The sequence below is a fragment of the Dendropsophus ebraccatus genome, chromosome 14 (assembly GCF_027789765.1).
Source record: "Dendropsophus ebraccatus isolate aDenEbr1 chromosome 14, aDenEbr1.pat, whole genome shotgun sequence".
Lineage (NCBI taxonomy): Eukaryota > Metazoa > Chordata > Amphibia > Anura > Hylidae > Dendropsophus > Dendropsophus ebraccatus.
Genome location: NC_091467.1, coordinates 29,590,728 through 29,609,879, shown reverse-complemented (window position 1 = coordinate 29,609,879; position 19,152 = coordinate 29,590,728). Strand labels below are relative to the sequence as shown.

The window sequence follows — 19,152 nt, the reverse complement described above, 5'->3', positions numbered from 1 at the left end:
TTATATACCCTCCCTTATATCTCCTCTTATTATGCCATCTACCCTCCCCTATATCTACTCTTATTACTCCATATAACCTCCCCTATATCCTCCTATTACTCCATATAACCTCCCTATATCTCTTCCTATTACTCCATATATATCGCCTCCTATTACTCCATATAACCCCCCTTTATCCTCCTGTTACTCCATATAACCTCCCCTATATCTTCCTATTACTCCATATATCCTCCCTATATCTCCTCCTATTACTCCATATAACCTCCCTATATCTCCTCCTATTACTCCATATAACCTCTCCTATATCTCCTCCTATTACTTCATATAACCTCCCCTATATCTCCTCCTATTACTCCATATAACCTCCCCTATATCTTCCTATTACTCATTATACCCTCCCCTATATCTCCTCCAATTACTCCATATAACCTCCCCTATATCTCCCCCTATTACTCCATATATCCTCCCCTATATCTCCTCCTATTACTCCATATACCTCCCCTATATCTCCTCCTATTACTCTATATACCCTCCCCTATATCTCCTCCTATTACTCTATATAACCTCCCCTATATCTTCTCCTATTACTCCATATACCCTCCCGTATATCTCCTCCTATTACTCCATATAACCTCCCCTATATCTCCTCCTATTACTCCATATAACCTTCCCTATATCTCCTCCTATTACTCCATATAACCTCCCCTATATCTCCTCCTATTACTCCATATAACCTCCCCTATATCTCCTCCTATTACTCCATATAACCCCCTATATCGTCTCCTATTACTCCATATAACCTCTCTATATCTCCTCCTATTACTCCATATACCCTCCTATATCTCCTCCTATTACTCCATATAACCTACCCTATATCTCCCCCTATTACTCCATATACCCTCCCCTATATCTCCCCCTATTACTCCATATATCCTCCCCTATATCTCCTCCTATTACTCCATATACCTCCCCTATATCTCCTCCTATTACTCTATATACCCTCCCCTATATCTCCTCCTATTACTCTATATAACCTCCCCTATATCTTCTCCTATTACTCCATATACCCTCCCGTATATCTCCTCCTATTACTCCATATAACCTCCCCTATATCTCCTCCTATTACTCCATATAACCTTCCCTATATCTCCTCCTATTACTCCATATAACCTCCCCTATATCTCCTCCTATTACTCCATATAACCTCCCCTATATCTCCTCCTATTACTCCATATAACCTCCCCTATATCTCCTCCTATTACTCCATATAACCTCCCCTATATCTCCTCCTATTACTCCATATACCCTCCCCTATATCTCCTCCTATTACTCTATATAACCTCCCCTATATCTTCTCCTATTACTCCATATACCCTCCCGTATATCTCCTCCTATTACTCCATATAACCTCCCCTATATCTCCTCCTATTACTCCATATATCCTCCCTATATCTCCTCCTATTACTCCATATATCCTCTCCTATATCTCCTCTTATTACTCCATATAACCCCCTATATCTCCTCCTATTACTCCATATAACGTCCCCTATATCTCCTCCTATTACTCCATATAACCTCCCTATATCTCCTCTTATTACTCCATATACCCTCCTATATCTCCTCCTATTACTCCATATAACCTACCCTATATCTCCCCCTATTACTCCATATACCCTCCCCTATATCTCCTCCTATTACTCCATATACCCTTCCTATATCTCCTATTACTCCATATAACCTCCCTATATCTCCTCTTATTACTCCATATACCCTCCTATATCTCCTCCTATTACTCTATATAACCTCCCCTATATCTCCTCCTATTACTCCATATAACCTCCCCTATATCTCCTCTAATTACTCCATATAACATCAAATATACCTCCTATTGTGGTGACCGATCTTGCTCGACTATCTACAAGTGTTCTGTTGTGAGCTCAGCCAGTGATGTTACACAGGTGTGATGTTGTTACCTGCTTTGTTTTGTATGGCTGGCTCTGTTCTTCAAATGGTCGGTAACCTTCTGGGTTGTTGTGGGTTCCTTGGGCTCTTGTCGCGGCAACCTGGAGTGGCAACTGACCCACCCAGACTGATGGTACCGCCACCCACAGAAGGACGAAAAATAACCCAAGGTGTGCGTGTGTGTGTAGGTGCCAGTGCGAGTAGAGATAGAGTCCTGTCCGTTCATATAACAACTTTATTTAAGGCTTTGCAGTTTCACGGTACACATTTTACAGACGATAATCCTGATACAGACTTCAGTGTTGGACTTAGTGCTTGAGTTAGGTGCTTGAGAGGAGTAAAAGAAGTAGTTGTATTGCTTCTCGGCCTTTTGGCTAAGATCAAGTGTCGTATCTGTTCTTATCAGTTTAATATTTGATACGTCCAATATCTGGGGACCATGTATTAAATGGATTTTTAGAGCAGGAAGATGGAAAAAGAGCTTGCTCTGTCCTCTCCAGGCATTGACCTGGTATTGCAGTGCTTCCAGGTTCAGTGCACCAAAAAAAAATGTTGTAGTAGTGCTTGTGAAGAGTAGAGAAGTTTGCCAGAGAAGGTCCAACCCAGTGTAGCCTTATACTCTGCCGGAACCTTGGTAGATATATTTAGTAGTGAAGTGTTACTTGTACTCACATTTTGACCAGTGTCTGACTGCCTTCCCAGTAGGGTAGCACATGGTGTTCTGGGTGTAGCTAGATGTCCGAGGTGTCCTAGTTGCCTGCACTGCGCAGTAGGATACGTAGACCTTTACTTTACAGTAGTTTTGTCCTACTGAGATCAGCTCCTATCTCTTCAGGAGTCTGCTTTGCATTTTCTAGACGTGTTTTTGGTGTGTTCTTCAGTGGCTACTCCTACCTTACTGGTGCTTAGCACTGCATAGTGTAAGTAGTAGTTGCTTTTAAAGAAATGTGGGTCTCTTGCTGCATCTGTTCACACTGAACGCTAGACTCACCTGAACTAACCCACTTCCTCCCACACGGAAATAACTCCTGCTACAGGGTGTGAGCGTAGAAAGTAAAGACAGGATAGGTTGAAAAAGAAAGAGCACCTCCTAGTGGTCAGCACACAACACATGGTACACATAAATGTTAACCCATTGCTTCCTTCAGCTGTGCATAGAAAGACATATGAATATATAAAATGCTGACACCTAGTGGGGAAACTGTAAAGTACCTTATCCAACACTTAACTTGAGAACTTTTTGACAGGTGCATAAGAACACTGAGGGTGGGTTCATACTGAGGAATTCTCGCGGATAACATCTATGGAGCCGGCGGAAAGGCGCGCGGCTGTGCGTGCGGACAGCCGATGTAATTTCGCGTAGTTTATCTGCGAGAATTCCTCAGTATGAACCCACCCAACTAGTGGGATACCACACTATTATTCCATATAACATCAAATATACCTGTTATTACTTCATATAACTTCCCTTATATCTCCTCTTATTACTGCATATAACCTCCAATATACCTCTTATTACTCTATATAACCTTCTCTATATCACCTCCTATTACTCCATATACCCTCCCTATTTCTCCTCCTATTACTCCATATAACCTCCCCTATATCTCCTCCTATTACTCCATATAACCTCCCTATATCTCCTCCTATTACTCCATATATCCCCTCCTATATCTCCTCCTATTACTCCATATAACCTCCCTATATCTCCTTCTATTACTCCATATAACCTCCCTATATCTCCTCCTATTACTCCATATACCCTCCCTATATCTCCTCCTATTACTCCATATAACCTCCCCTATATCTCCTCCTATTACTCCATATAACCTCCCTATATTTACTCCTATTACTTCATATACCCTCCCTATATCTCCCCCTATTACTCCATATATCCTCCCATATATCTCCTCCTATTACTCCATATATCCTCCCTATATCTCCTCCTATTACTCCATATATCCTCCCCTATATCTCCTCCTATTACTCCATATACTCTCCCCTATATCTCCTCCTATTACTCCATATATCCTCCCCTATATCTCCTCCTATTACTCCATATAACCCCCCCTATATCTCCTCCTATTACTCCATATAACCTCCCTATATCTCCTCCTATTGCTCCATATAACCTCTCCTATATCTCCTCCTATTACTCCATATAACCTCTCCTATATCTCCTCCTATTACTCCATATAACCTCCCTATATCTCCTCCTATTACTCCATATAACCTCCTATATCTCCTCCTATTACTCCATATAACCTCCCCATATCTCCTATTATTACTCCATATACCCTCCTCTATATGCACAGGCAACGTAGTGACATCATCACACATGCTGCCTGGGCCGGGTGCATCCTGTATAAGATACTATGGACCACCCATACTATAATTATCTGCGCTGTTGGCGGGCCAGTTGTAGGAAATCAACTGATTTCCTCTGTGTGCCAAAAATAATGGCACTGTGGGCCAGATTTGGCCCCTGGGCCAGAGTATGACATGCTTGTTCTAAACAGAAGCCAGCCAATCTGAAGATATTCATTGAGAGCAACTACTTTATAAGGCGGTATTATGGTGTACTATTAAGGGCGCTATTAATGCATGGGCTACAGAAGACGGCATTTTTTTAATTTTGGCCACTATGGATTGGGGGATTGTGTATAGGTGGGTAGGAGGTGTTACAAAATGCGGCACCTAAGGTGAACTATAGATATGGAATTGGTTGCAAGTTCTATGGACAGCCCAGTTCATGCATTATTGGCCCACTATGTAATCTAGTTTGACACCCCTGGTCTAGAAGAATCCTTTATACTCGCAGATCTGTCACATGATTCCCGGGTAGAGATGATCAAATATCGGGAAATGTTAGGTTCGATCGAACTCGAACCTTCAGCATTTACTTCCCGATGCCTTTCCGTTTGCCTTGCCTTTCCGTCCAGGTGGGCAAAGGTGCTGTAAAAGTAAGGTGCTGAAGATGTTTGTCTGGCAGATACTGTTGAGATGATTTGTGGTTGGAAGAATTCTTCATAATGGAAAAGAATAGGAAACATGACCTGATCAGAGAAGACGTCACCTGTGAGTCACTGGATGTGTCTGAACTGTGCTTACATGGTATACAGAGCTTGTGTAGAGCTGGTATCTACCTCTATTTGGTGACTGTATGGGGGAATATTGGGCACTGTGTGGTGGAGTGTAGTGCCATTATAGTAGTAATGCTTGTTTTGTGACTGTATTATTAAAGGGGTAGTGCGGCGCTAAACATTAATTCACAAAATAACACACATTACAAAGTTATACAGCTTTGTAATGTGTTTAATGTATGTGAATGGCCCCCTTCCCCGTGTTTCCCACCCACGCTAGACCCGGAAGTGTTGGTGCATTATACTTACCGCATTCGTGACGACCCCCGTCAGTCATCTTGTGACAAAGACGTTGTCGTCCCTCATGCTGGCCCCCCTCTGCTGTGTCATCAGCTGCTCAGCCGCGATTGGCTGAGCATAACTGTGCATAATGTGTGTTATTTTGTGAATAAATGTTTAGCGCCACACTACCCCTTTAAGTAACTATTTATAATGTACTTACTATGTGATTATAGTATTTGGTCATGGTATGGCGGTATTATTTGTCCTTTGTATACTAGTATTATTGGTAATATTAATATACAGGATTTGGTCAGTCATAGTATGATGTCCATGTCCATACAAGGTATAATCCAATCCAGAGCAGATTACACTCTGGGGTTGGAGAAACATAAAAAAGAATCAATACTTACCCGTCCCTGTGCCCCTGTAGGACAGGGTTTACTACCTCTCTCACAGCTGCTGTTATACTGCTCCTCTCTTTCCTCTATTGTCATGTCCCAGCGGGAAGTATCCAAGTAAGTATGGATTCTTTATTAAGTTTCCCTTACCCCTTGCTGGCTTGGGATGTTTAGGTTCGGCAAGAGTTCTCCTTTAAGTATATGTGCCCTGACGATTGTTCGCTAATCATGGGCCACTGCTGTGTGCTTGCCCCCCCAGACTAAAGGTTGCCAACCATAGCTTTTCCCTAGGACGTTCCAGGACTTCAAGCCAGACCCAGGACCAAACTGCAGTCAAGCTGCAAGTCATCACGGAAACTGCATTCTGTAGGGGGCATTGCAGCTACAAAAGTGAGTAGATACTTTCTGAGACCAATTACAACCTATTTAGTTGTTATTAACCTCATTAAAGAGATAAAGGAGTAGTGACACAGCATGGATTACAGAAAAGACAAAATGCTCCAGGGACCCAAACATATACCTCACTTCAGAAGGATAATCATTACTGGAGCCGTACAAGTTGGATGTCTTGTTGACAAGGTTGTGGTGAAGAGTTTTAGTGTCAAGTAAAGACTGTAATCCACTATCATTGTGTTCATTCTTCATATCCTACTACCATCCCAAAAGCTACGTACAGACCATCACGTTGTACTCTTTACATTGTGTACCCCGGGGAATCATTACAACCAACTCCTATTTGCAGCTGCCTATTCATGATGCTAATTATTCCTAATGCCAGCATGACCAGAGCAAACCCAACCGTGACCACCATGGGACCACAAGTCTCCACCATCTCTTCTCCTCTGCTGCAACATCTGTACTCTCTGGGCTGCCACAGAGTAATAGGAAGCGATATAAGGGAGGTTATATGGAGTAATAGGAGAATATAGGAGGGTATATCGAGTAATAGGAGGAGATATAGGGAGGTTATATGGAGTAATAGGAGGAGATATAGGTAGGTTATATGGAGTAATAGAAGGAGATATAGGGGAGGTTATATGGAGTAACAGGAGGAGATATAGGGAGGGTATATGGAGTAATAGGAGGAGATATTACTCCATATATCCTCCCCTATATCTCCTCCTATTACTCCATATACTCTCCCCTATATCTCCTCCTATTAATCCATATATCCTCCCCTATATCTCCTCCTATTACTCCATATAACCTCCCTATATCTCCTCCTATTGCTCCATATAACCTCTCCTATATCTCCTCCTATTACTCCATATACCCTCCCCTATATCTCCTCCTATTACTCCATATACCCCCCTATATCTCCTTCTATTACTCCATATAACCTCCTATATCTCCTCCTATTACTCCATATAACCTCCCTATATCTCCTCTTATTACTCCATATAACCTCCCCTATATCTCCTATCACTCCATATACCCCTCCCCTATATCTCCTCCTATTACTCCATATAGCCTCCCCTATATCTCCTCCTATTACTCCATATATCCTCCCTATATCCTTCTATTACTCCATATAACCTCCCCTATATCTCCTCCTATTACTCCATATACCCTCCCATATATCTCCTTCTATTACTCCATATAACCTCCCTATATCTCCTCCTATTACTCCATATGTCCTCCCCTATATCTCCTCCTATTACTCTATATATCCTCCCCTATATCTCCTCCTATTACTCCATATAACCTCCCTATATCTCCTCCTATTACTCCATATATCCTCCCCTATATCTCCTCCTATTACTCCATATACCCTCCCTATATCTCCCCCTATTACTTCATATATCCTCCCCTATATCTCCTCCTATTACTCCATATATCCTCCCCTATATCTCCTCCTATTACTCCATATATCCTCCCCTATATCTCCTCCTATTACTCCATATAACCTCCCTATATCTCCTCCTATTACTCCATATATCCTCCCCTATATCTCCTCCTATTACTTCATATACACTCCCTATATCTCCCCCTATTACTCCATATATCCTCCCCTATATCTCCTCCTATTACTCCATATATCCTCCCCTATATCTCCTCCTATTACTCCATATATCCTCCCCTATATCTCCTCCTATTACCCCATATAACCTCCCTATATCTCCTCCTATTACTTCATATACCCCCCCTATATCTTCTCCTATTACTCCATACATCCTCCCTATATCTCCTATTACTCCATATACCCTCCCCTATATCTCCTCTTATTACTCCATATAACCTCCCCTATATCTCCTCCTATTACTCCATATATACTCTCCTATATCTCCTCCTATTACTCCATATATCCTCCCTATATCTGCTCCTATTTCTCCATATAACCTCCCCTATATCTCCTCCTATTACTCCATATAGCCCCCTATATCTCCTCTTATTACTCCATATAACCTCCCTATAACTCCTCCTATTACTCCATATAACCCCCCTATATCTCCTCCTATTACTCCATATATCCTCCCCTATATCTCCTATTACTCCATATACCCTCCCCTATATCTCCTCCTATTACTCCATATACCCTCCCCTATATTTCCTCCTATTACTCCATATAACCTCCCCTATATCTCCTCCTATTACTCCATATACCCTCCCCTATATCTCCTCCTATTACTCCATATACCCTCCCCTATATCTCCTCCTATTACTCCATATACTCTCCCCTATATCTCCTCCTATTACTCCATATATCCTCCCCTATATCTCCTCCTATTACTCCATATAACCTCCCCTATATCTCCTCCTATTACTCCATATAACCTCCCCTATATCTCCCCCTATTACTCCATAAAACCTTCCCTATATCTCCTCCTATTACTCCATATAACCTCCCTATATCTCCTCCTATTACTCCATATAACTTCCCCTATATCTCCTCCTATTACTCCATATAACCTTCCCTATATCTCCTCCTATTACTCCATATAACCTCCCCTATATCTCCTCCTATTACTCCATATACCCTCCCTATATCTCCTCCTATTACTCCATATAACCTCCCTATATCTCCTCCTATTACTCCATATAACCTCCCTATATCTCCTCCTATTACTCCATATAACCTCCCTATATCTCCTCCTATTACTCCATATACCCTCCCCTATATCTCCTCCTATTACTCCATATACTCTCCCCTATATCTCCTCCTATTACTCCATATAACCTCCCCTATATCTCCCCCTATTACTCCATATAACCTTCCCTATATCTCCTCCTATTACTCCATATAACCTCCCTATATCTCCCCCTATTACTCCATAAAACCTTCCCTATATCTCCTCCTATTACTCCATATAACCTCCCTATATCTCTTCCTATTACTCCATATAACTTCCCCTATATCTCCTCCTATTACTCCATATAACCTTCCCTATATCTCCTCCTATTACTCCATATAACCTCCCCTATATCTCCTCCTATTACTCCATATACCCTCCCTATATCTCCTCCTATTACTCCATATAACCTCCCTATATCTCCTCCTATTACTCCATATAACCTCCCTATATCTCCTCCTATTACTCCATATAACCTCCCTATATCTCCTCCTATTACTCCATATATCCTCCCCTATATCTCCTCCTATTACTCCATATACCCTCCCCTATATCTCCTCCTATTACTCCATATACTCTCCCCTATATCTCCTCCTATTACTCCATATAACCTCCCCTATATCTCCCCCTATTACTCCATATAACCTTCCCTATATCTCCTCCTATTACTCCATATAACCTCTCCTATATCTCCTCCTATTACTCCATATACCCTCCCTATATCTCCTCCTATTACTCCATATAACCTCCCTATATCTCCCCCTATTACTCCATAAAACCTTCCCTATATCTCCTCCTATTACTCCATATAACCTCCCTATATCTCCTCCTATTACTCCATATAACTTCCCCTATATCTCCTCCTATTACTCCATATAACCTTCCCTATATCTCCTCCTATTACTCCATATAACCTCCCCTATATCTCCTCCTATTACTCCATATACCCTCCCTATATCTCCTCCTATTACTCCATATAACCTCCCTATATCTCCTCCTATTACTCCATATAACCTCCCTATATCTCCTCCTATTACTCCATATAACCTCCCTATATCTCCTCCTATTACTCCATATCTCCTCCCCTATATCTCCTCCTATTACTCCATATACCCTCCCCTATATCTCCTCCTATTACTCTTTATACTCTCCCCTATATCTCCTCCTATTACTCCATATAACCTCCCCTATATCTCCCCCTATTACTCCATATAACCTTCCCTATATCTCCTCCTATTACTCCATATAACCTCTCCTATATCTCCTCCTATTACTCCATATACCCTCCCTATATCTCCTCCTATTACTCCATATAACCTCCCTATATCTCCTCCTATTACTCCATATAACCTCCCTATATCTCCTCCTATTACTCCATATAACCTCCCTATATCTCCTCCTATTACTCCATATATCCTCCGCTATATCTCCTCCTATTACCCCCATTTAACCTCTTATTATATCTCCTCCTATTACTATTATGCCCTCCCCTTATATATCCCCCTCTTACTCTCTATATCTTCCCTTATAACTGTAATCACTCCATACAACCTCTGTGAAGCATCATACACTTTGTATAGGTTCTACACATTCCCCTATGAAGCACACAGTAACTTCTTGCTCATCCTTCCCTCCTCTTCCTTCTTACATCTTTTATCCCTCTATGCAGTTTGTTCATTGGAAATTACAATTGAACACAGAGCGGGAGTAGCGGCCGGTGCCCCCCTCTATTCCCTGGCACTAACAGGCAGAGAATGAAAATGTCTGTCTAAACATCAATTTAATTGGAAAAGCCTTGTCTCTAACCTGGCATATTGACCCAGTGCATGCGGGAGAGACGGGAGAGAGAGAGACATGGATAATAAGGAAAGAGATAGAAAGAGCAGGAGAGTGTTAGAGAGGGGTGAGGGAGGGGGGAGAGGTGAGTATGGAGCCCTGGTAACCTGGTACCAGATTGCAAAAAAGAGCAAAATACTGTCCACTTCCAGTTGTTATGGGGGGCTTGATGTAATCTGACCAGATTTGGGGGAGAAAGACTATGGGCACCACACTGGGTGGTAAGAGAGTAGACTGCGTAAACAGAATAGAACAAGGTATGAGGTGGGGGTAGTAGGTGAAAGCACTGGAGATGAAAGAGGGGTGGGCATTATATGGAAAGGTATGGAGGTGGGCTAAAGGGGGGAGCATTAGGGGGTAACTAGTATAGAGGGATGGGTGAGAAATGAGAGAGACAGACAGACAGTAGGAGAGTGTCTGAGGGGAGGAGAGAAAGAGGGAGGGAGATAGAAGGTCAGATAGAGAGAGAGGGAGAAAGACACAAGGAAAGAGGGAGGGAGAGTCAGGAGCGGGTGACAAACCCTGAGGAAGAGAGAGAGAGAGAGAGCCTTAGACCTGGCAGGAGAGGGATGACTGAGAAAGAGAGGGGACCAGCAGAGAAGGGATGAGCCAATGAGAGAGCTAGAGAAGAGGAGAAAGGTGTGTGACAGCCAGGCGAGGGAAGCAAGGAGAGAGACGAGCAGGTGGAAGGAGGCAGCCGAGAGACAGCAAGTGCCAGGAGACAGAGGCAAGGAGGAGTAGAGAGAACCGAGGTGATGGTCAAAGAGAGTCAAGAAGTGGAGACGAGAAGAGTGCAGCCACCTATGTAGGGGAGGGGGAGGCTGGAGAAGTGCAAGGCAAAGGAGTAGCACAAGTGAGGTGGTCAGGGAGCGTCCGAGCTGTGTCTATATCTCTAGCTGTGTATTCACACCATCACATGGATGCTGACCGCAGGTGAGAGTACGCCTCAAGACTCAGCCACTGAGCAAAATGCAGCTCACACAATGCTGTTTTATATTCCTGGTTCAAGGCAGCATCTATCTGGTAAGTAGTATATCTGCTTATGTGTCCCCGGCTGTGTGTGTTGTGCTAGCCCCTACGTGTTTCCTACCCTCCTGTGTGTGCCCTGCCTTGTGCCCCCCGCTCCCTACTATATGTATGTATCACACCTGCTGCTCCTCCGCTCTGTACATCTCGGGCATTCCTGTGTGTGTCTGTAAGGTCAGATGATGGAGGGGGGACCATCAGCACTGAGGCTCGTGTGAAGCATTCCCCCTCAACCTGTTGCTGCTTGAAGTCACGTAATATGACAGTACTGTATATGCACATACGATAGTATATAGGGGGCGTGTGTGAAATGTGAGATTGGACGTCTATGTACGATGTAAAAGCTGGCAATGTGGGGAAAGATTGATTTTCTTATAGGATTCTGCATAGGGGGGGATGTAGCGGAGGGAGCAAGTGGGGTCTGGAGTCGGTGAGATGCTTAAAGGGTTAAAGAGTCCGTCTCAGAGATGAGCAGATAGAGCTTCAGACTGGAGCTTGTTTAGAAGGTTAAACAGGCAGGAGAATAGAGCACGATACAAGGACGAGAGGAATGGGATAAAGGGTCATTATAGTGGATGTGCTATTCAAGGGTTAAAAGGAGAATTCTATGTATAGTCGGGGGATCTAATGACAAGGTCTGCTGTATCAGTGGTGCTTTACAAACCAGGACATTTTTTGATGGGTTAAAGAGACAGTACCCGGTATTAGATCTTTCTTGAATGACATTATTATTCTAGTCTGGAATTGAGGTCCTGTTTATGGTTTATATGAGATTATCGGAGGATGCCCTGTATGATCTGAGACATTTATTGGGTTAAAAGGTCATTCTGCAGAAGAAGTAAATGTCTACAGATCTCACAGGGTTAAGCGTTCAAATGCCTACGGAGAGGGTTAACAGCGTAAGTAGATGAGTTAAATCTGACATCTGACTGAGGGATCTATGAGAAAGTCTACAGCCATGGACATGGCATTGACAGACTAAAGGGGCAGTGTTGCCTATGATCAGACATATCCTATTGAGACGGACCTTTTTAAAGGGTTAACGAATCTTACGAGGGAGTAGAGGTTTTGATAGATTAAATGATAGCTTTTTATAAAACTGTCAAGACTCAATGACATTGCTGTTTGATGGGTCAATCACGTATAAAGGAACTGATCTGTGGATCATTTAACAGAAAAGCAATCCTAAAAAAAAAAGACCAAAAAGGCATATAAAAAAAATTTAATTAGTTTTCACGAGGATGATGAATTGTGGGTCATTTCCATTTAGCGTAACTGAGAAGGTGGACCCGCTTGTGGGTGTTCATCTTATCACCCTCATTAATTAATGAGTACGAGTCTTGACCTCGTAAGATTACATAAAGGTCAGATGCTTAGTCTGGTGTAGGGCTCGGGGCCATCGACAAATGTGATTCATTATGAATGACTCCTTACTGAGCAAATTAGCTCCCATCTTCATATATGAACAGAGTCTAAATCTGGTAAATGGGCCTTCGATGACCCATCAATATTGACTTGGTCCTTAGGGTACAATCCTTGTCCCAATGGGAAGCCCATTGGACTAATAAGTCTTATTTACAATCCAGACCAGATATCAATATTACGAGCATGTCCATTGACATGAAAATGTTGGGTCGACCACTGAGTCTAGTGGATGAGGACAGTTTTGGGAACTTCTTCCATACCGTGACCTATTGATTGTAGGTGATCCCCTTTGGGATATAGAGGTGCTGGTTGTGGCTTTCTATATCAAGTGACCTTATCGATTGTAGGCAATCAGGACAAGGCTTAAGAATAATGTGGTTTTTAATGTTGACTTGAGGTGAGGCAATTTTAAAAATCTTTTAAGGTTTCTACCTAGTCTTCATTGACCTTAGGCTAAACCGGTATAAGTTCCTCCGGTATACAGGACCGGCTCTTACAGAGCTGACTTTCCTACCTAATCGTGTTATTGTGAGGCTGTGTATGGCATTTGTAGGTCTCCATGGGTTTGTGGGCTCATTTAGCAGATGCTACCCTCTCTAGTAGCTGCCATTTTGTAGCCATGTCTTCTTTTTCCATCACGGTATTGTATAGAGTAATTGGGTCTTTTGTTGAAGGTTCTTGCTTTACATCTTATCAATGTGATGTACACTTTAAGGGTCCCATACATTGCTATTCACTGAAAGAGAGCCAATAGAAGTCATTAGAGGTGATAGCTTCAGCATAGCATGAGATTCTTGAATAGCCCAAAACCCAAGGAAACATTTGATGCTTTCATTGAACTTTCCAGGCCGCTATTGTCTTGTAAGATTATACAATTCAATATCTGGCGATTTTTCTATTGTCACTAATTATCCGTTGCCGTCAGGAGGCGGCATGAGCCTCATTATTCTATATTTCCAGCTTTTCACCATTGATCTGTAGTTCTGAGCCTATTTTGATGTCGCAATTAATTGCATATTAGAATTTATGTTTTACGATCATGTGTTGGGCTGAACTCATGTATCTGCTACATTATGCATTCATAGGCTCGGTTATACATCTGTATTATTTTGTGAGCAGGCATTAGGCGGTTTAGTGCTATCACCGTGGACTGTCATCCTTGCAGAACTATTGTGATGTATCATTGGCGTCTGGTGGGATTTACCACTCTGGCTTAGTCTTCGACGTGATCTTATAAGATCCATATCCCTGTGCTATTTTGTATCAAGATTCACTCTTGTGTATCTTGTGTGTTGCTCTCAGTCAAAACAACTCCCAATGGACTAAGCTCATTTACCAGCTGCCCCCACCTAGCTGTCACCATGGTTATCCCCCTTTTGTAAAAAATTAACTATTTCAGCCATGGACGGGATTAACTGGCCATGCTGCCATCCTGCCTACGGAGCTGACACTCTCTTGTTTACATGGCTCCCCTTGCTGGAAGAACTCGACATAACTGCCGCCAGTTGTAATGTTTTTTTATGAGGTCTTCTGATGTAATGGTCAATAGTTTTTAGTATTTATCATGTGACATTTAAAAATATTCCAAAATTCTAAGGTTTTCTATCCTTTTTTTCCCCGAGACTAAAAACTCAGATAGTTTTCATGTTTTAAAGGGGCATTTTATATCACTTGGATACAAAGATCTGATATGAGGTACTAAGTCTAAGAGAGTCTATTGGTTTTCCATATTCAAAAATGTCCTATAATTTAGTTTTACCAAACCTGTATAGCCACATATCACCCAGAGCACAGACACCAGGTAGATGTTAGGTTTAAAAATAATGTCCTGTTTTAAAGTTTTTTTTAAAAATATTTATTTGGAAAGAAGAGCTGATATCGAGTACTGTCTCTAGAAGAGGTGGGTCTATTGTATTCCAACACCAGGTAGGAAAGACTTGTATAGGAAGACCTGGTACTGTATTAGGTGACATGTCTATGAGAGGTAGGTCTTCATCTGTAGGAATGTAGAACATACGACTTTCCTAGGAGTGGCTTGAAGGGTGCATACCCAATCAGGAATGCCACTCTGCCTTGGGCTTTGACAGAAAATTAAAGGTGAAGGAAAGCTTAACCACACCCCTGCAAAATCGTTAAAGAGCCTCTTCCCTGCCATATGCAATTTGTAATATTGGTGTCCCCTGTGCCCCATCGACCAACAAGGCCCTGTACAAATGCTACCTCTGCCCCTAAAAGTTCACTTAGATGTGTTGCCCTGTTGTCTTTGGGCTTCTTTAGGCCTGTACATTGCCAACTCAGAGTACAAAAAATTGCCATTCTAAAGTCATGGCCCTCCAAAACCCAATTATGATTCCTATTATCAAGTATGGACCCATTATAATGTCTATTAGCTATGTAATTTTCTTACAGTTAAAGGGGTACTCCGGGCTGGGGTCATTTTTATTGTACGGGCGGGAAGGGGGTGGATATAGAAGCCGCCGCTCACTTACCTCTCCGGTTTCAGCACTGGGTCCCGGATCGCGCTGCTCTGTTCGCCCGTCAAGCTGCCGCTTCCTGGTCTGAGCTGCGGCTTGAAACATGACTTCTCAATGGCAGCTCAGCCATTTAGTGGTCGTAGCAGAGTCCCGCCTCGGCCGATAAATGGCGGAGCTGCCTTGAGGCGTCACGTCTCAAGCCGCAGCTCAGACCAGGAAGCAGCAGCCAGAAGGGAGAACGGGCGGCGCGATCCTGGACCCGGCGGAGGTAAGTGTTCAGGGGCACCTATATCCCCAGCCGTACAATAAAAAAGACCCCAGCCCAAAGTACCTCTTTAAAGATTAGAAAAACATAGCTGATTTCTTCCATAAACAGCGCCACTTATGTCCTCAGTTTGCCTATTTCTTTTTAGCTCAGTACAATTAAAATGAGTTGTAATACCACACACAACCTGAGTACAGGTGTGGTGCTGTTTATGGGAGAAAGAAGCTTTATGCCCCATTCATTTGCACAAGACATTCTGGTGTTGGTCTTGGCACTCAGATGTGCTTGCATTGATGACCCCCAACCACTGGCTGGTTGAGAAGGTACTTCCATCTGCCAGGACCAATAGCAGGAAGTGTTGCAGGGCAAGATTATGCACTGGTGGCAGGTAAGTACCTTTTTATTGTGTTTACTTCAGCATGAGAATGTTTACCTGTAAAAGGAACTCCCTGGACAACCCCTTTAAGAAGTTACCTCCACCAAGGTCACTTATAACATATTGTAGCTTTACCTGATACATTTTCCCTTCATCAAAGTGCATTGTACATATCTGCCTCTGGTGATCAAAAGTCATGCTGCAGGTGTGAACAGCAAGATGATATTTTGTCACGCAGGTGGCAGCTGTGTAACAGGGTGGTGTTAAGTGTCTGTGCCCTCCGTAGCTAAGAGCACATTCTCCTGACATCTGCAGTTACCACAGAGCGTCTGTGAGTTGTGTAGTGGTCTCTTTTTTCAAGTAGCTCTTTGACATTGTGATACCCAGGGGGTGTAGGTCAGGTGGATGCACATTACTCAGCTCTCATTAAACTGGTTACACTGATTAGTACTCAGTATCACTAATTATCAGCTGTAGCATCTGTTACTGCTGGGGATTCAGGTGAGGGCCTATCAATAAAGGAAAGAAACCGAGACAGAAGGCATTGAAGAAGAAACAATGGGTGAGGGGAGTGAATACTGTTTGGTTGGTAATGTACTGTTTTCGTTTTTTTTCTACTGATGGAGGTCATTGTCTTCTCTGTTTCATCCTCAGGTGATCTGTGGCCAAGAAGACTCCTCTAGTGACCCAGATGATGAAGACCAGTCCGATGCAAAGTCCCATTCCAGGCCTCGAATCCCTAGGAGAAGATCTCCTTCTCCATCCCGGTCTCGTAGCTCAAGCCCCTTGAACTCCACTGTCCTCCAACTTCTCTCCAACTCTCCTGAATTCTGGGATGTCTTGAACAGTCTTTCAGAGTTGGGTCATAATCCGGAACCTCCAATTCCAGCTAGGATTCGACGTCAGTCTGTGCTAAGGTCAACAGGAAGAGCCAAGAAAGTCTTTGGTTGGGGGGACTTCTACTCTAATATCAAGACAGTAAAGCTTAACCTTCTCATCACAGGAAAAGTGGTGGATCATGGGAATGGATCCTTCAGTGTCTACTTCCTCCACAACTCTACGGGCCAAGGGAATGTTTCTGTCAGTCTTGTCCCACCATCAAAAGTCCTTGACTTTGACTTGGAGCAGCAGATGTATGCAGAAGCAAAGGAGTCAAAAATCTTCAACTGCCGAGTGGAATTTGAAAAAGTAGATAAAGCAATTAAGACGGGATTATGTCCTCACGACCCGTCAAAGACCTGCCACCAACAGCAAACGCGAAGCAAGGTCTCGTGGACATGCTCTCACCCATTCAAGATTGTTTGTGTTTATGTCTCATTTTACACAACAGATTATAGACTAGTGCAAAAGGTCTGCCCTGACTATAACTATCACAGCAGCTCTCCATACTCACCCTCGGGTTGAAGAGAAAGGAACTAAGAGCTCGCCGCTGTGGAATAGCCTAAATTGGGCTAACTTTGGGTCTACCTTTTATGGACTTCCTGTGCCTTGGTCTGGTCCATTGTGGTGTGTGTATTTGTGGAGACAGTGGACTGAAAGCTGTGTAAGTGATGTGTTGGATGTGAAATTTAAACCACTTCAATATACACAAATATTAATGCTATATTGATATGGCCCTACAAAATGAACTGATAGATTCTCCTGGACACCAAAAAAAAAAGCAGGGGTCTGGAGGCCACTCTATGTTTCTAGATACTATGTCTTCTTCTGCAAACCCTACTAAACAGATTTAGGGTAACACCAAAATAATCTAGAAGTATGGTATCGACGATTAGAGTACAGCTAAGTTAATCAGCGGACTGCAAGTCATCTTGTCCATCCTCCATAGCAAGTGTCTTGTGTCTTAAGTACGACCACTTGTCCAATTTCCCAGTCCTTACGTCTTATGTGACTACATTGTTTCAATGTTACGATGTCCATCATCATCAGACCATCCTATAGATTAGTATTGGTCATGCATCTTCATCATGATGTACATAAGTGGTAAAAAAAACAAACAAACACATATCTAAAAATAAAGACGATCAAGACTGTAGAACTTTACGGGGACACAAAAACACTTGGAGATCCACACCCAACCTGGGGTCATCCAATAGACACTGAAGTTGTAGCCATTCTATTTTTTAACCTTCCATTCTTTCAGTCCTAAAATCTATTCATTGACATAAAATATAAATACATAAATTCAAGAAAAAAACATATATATACATATATATATATAGAGAGAGAGAGAGGCCTAACCGCCTATCACAAGGTATATGGAGCTGATCCAAAATTGATATTTTATGGTAATTGTAGTAGTTTTCTTTTATCATATAGTACATCACTATCCACCAGCCTGTCACACTTCATACAGTTGTGATCTCTATTACAAGGTAATTCAACCAGTCATGTAATAAGCTATATGTCAATTACTCTCTTACCTCTCTCCTACAATCTAAATTACTTTTCTCTACTAGGATTTATTTTTATTTATTACATTAGGTTTATATGTATTTCATGCTTTCCTGTTCTAATCTTATCCAAAAGGGTTACATGTCTGTTGCATAAAGTCGAACATGGGAACCAATAACGTGCATTGAACTTTATTGGCTATGTTCTGATAAATTGGATTGCCCAGTTCTACTAATTTCCTGGTCTATAGCCAAAAATGTAGGGCCCCCTACCGGGGAACTACCAAAAGATTTATTGTGGGTTTTGATTTATGTTGTTGCAAAGAAAATATAGCACAACTTAGCTCAATCTGGTTCAGGAAATGAATTTGGAACTATCTGTCAACTTTAACCAATATGAGACTGTTGACTGTAACAAGGGGACACCTCCAAAAAAGTAAACTTTAGCAATATTACAAGTTCCCAACCGTTCATAATGTATGGATTCAAACACTTAAAGGTTGCCTTCACTGTCTGCAGGTGAGGTTACCCTTTATTAAGGTGGCTCCTATAAGTCCTTGA

At 42.4% G+C, this 19,152-nt stretch overlaps 1 protein-coding gene and 1 non-coding gene across 2 annotated transcripts; both read left to right on the top strand.

Annotated features, from left to right (window-relative positions):
* Positions 1-2,316: 2,316 nt before the first annotated feature.
* LOC138773423 (U2 spliceosomal RNA) lies at positions 2,317-2,507 on the top strand. The gene has a single exon (XR_011360123.1). It is a non-coding gene; the product is annotated as a U2 spliceosomal RNA (small nuclear RNA).
* A 9,083-nt stretch (positions 2,508-11,590) lies between these two features.
* NXPH3 (neurexophilin 3) lies at positions 11,591-18,649 on the top strand. The gene is made up of 2 exons (XM_069952810.1): positions 11,591-11,655; positions 16,853-18,649. The coding sequence occupies exons 1-2, from the start codon at positions 11,602-11,604 to the stop codon at positions 17,600-17,602; spliced, it is 804 nt and encodes a 267-aa protein (XP_069808911.1). The 5' UTR covers positions 11,591-11,601; the 3' UTR covers positions 17,603-18,649.
* Positions 18,650-19,152: the final 503 nt, after the last annotated feature.

What these genes read in the sequence shown, in the direction of transcription:
- NXPH3 (XM_069952810.1), top strand. Translation starts at nt 11,602, where the DNA reads ATGCAGCTCACACAATGCTGTTTTATATTCCTGGTTCAAGGCAGCATC. An exon ending in TTCAAGGCAGCATCTATCTG is followed by an intron (nt 11,656 to 16,852) that starts GTAAGTAGTATA and finishes TTTCATCCTCAG; the next exon opens with GTGATCTGTGGCCAAGAAGA.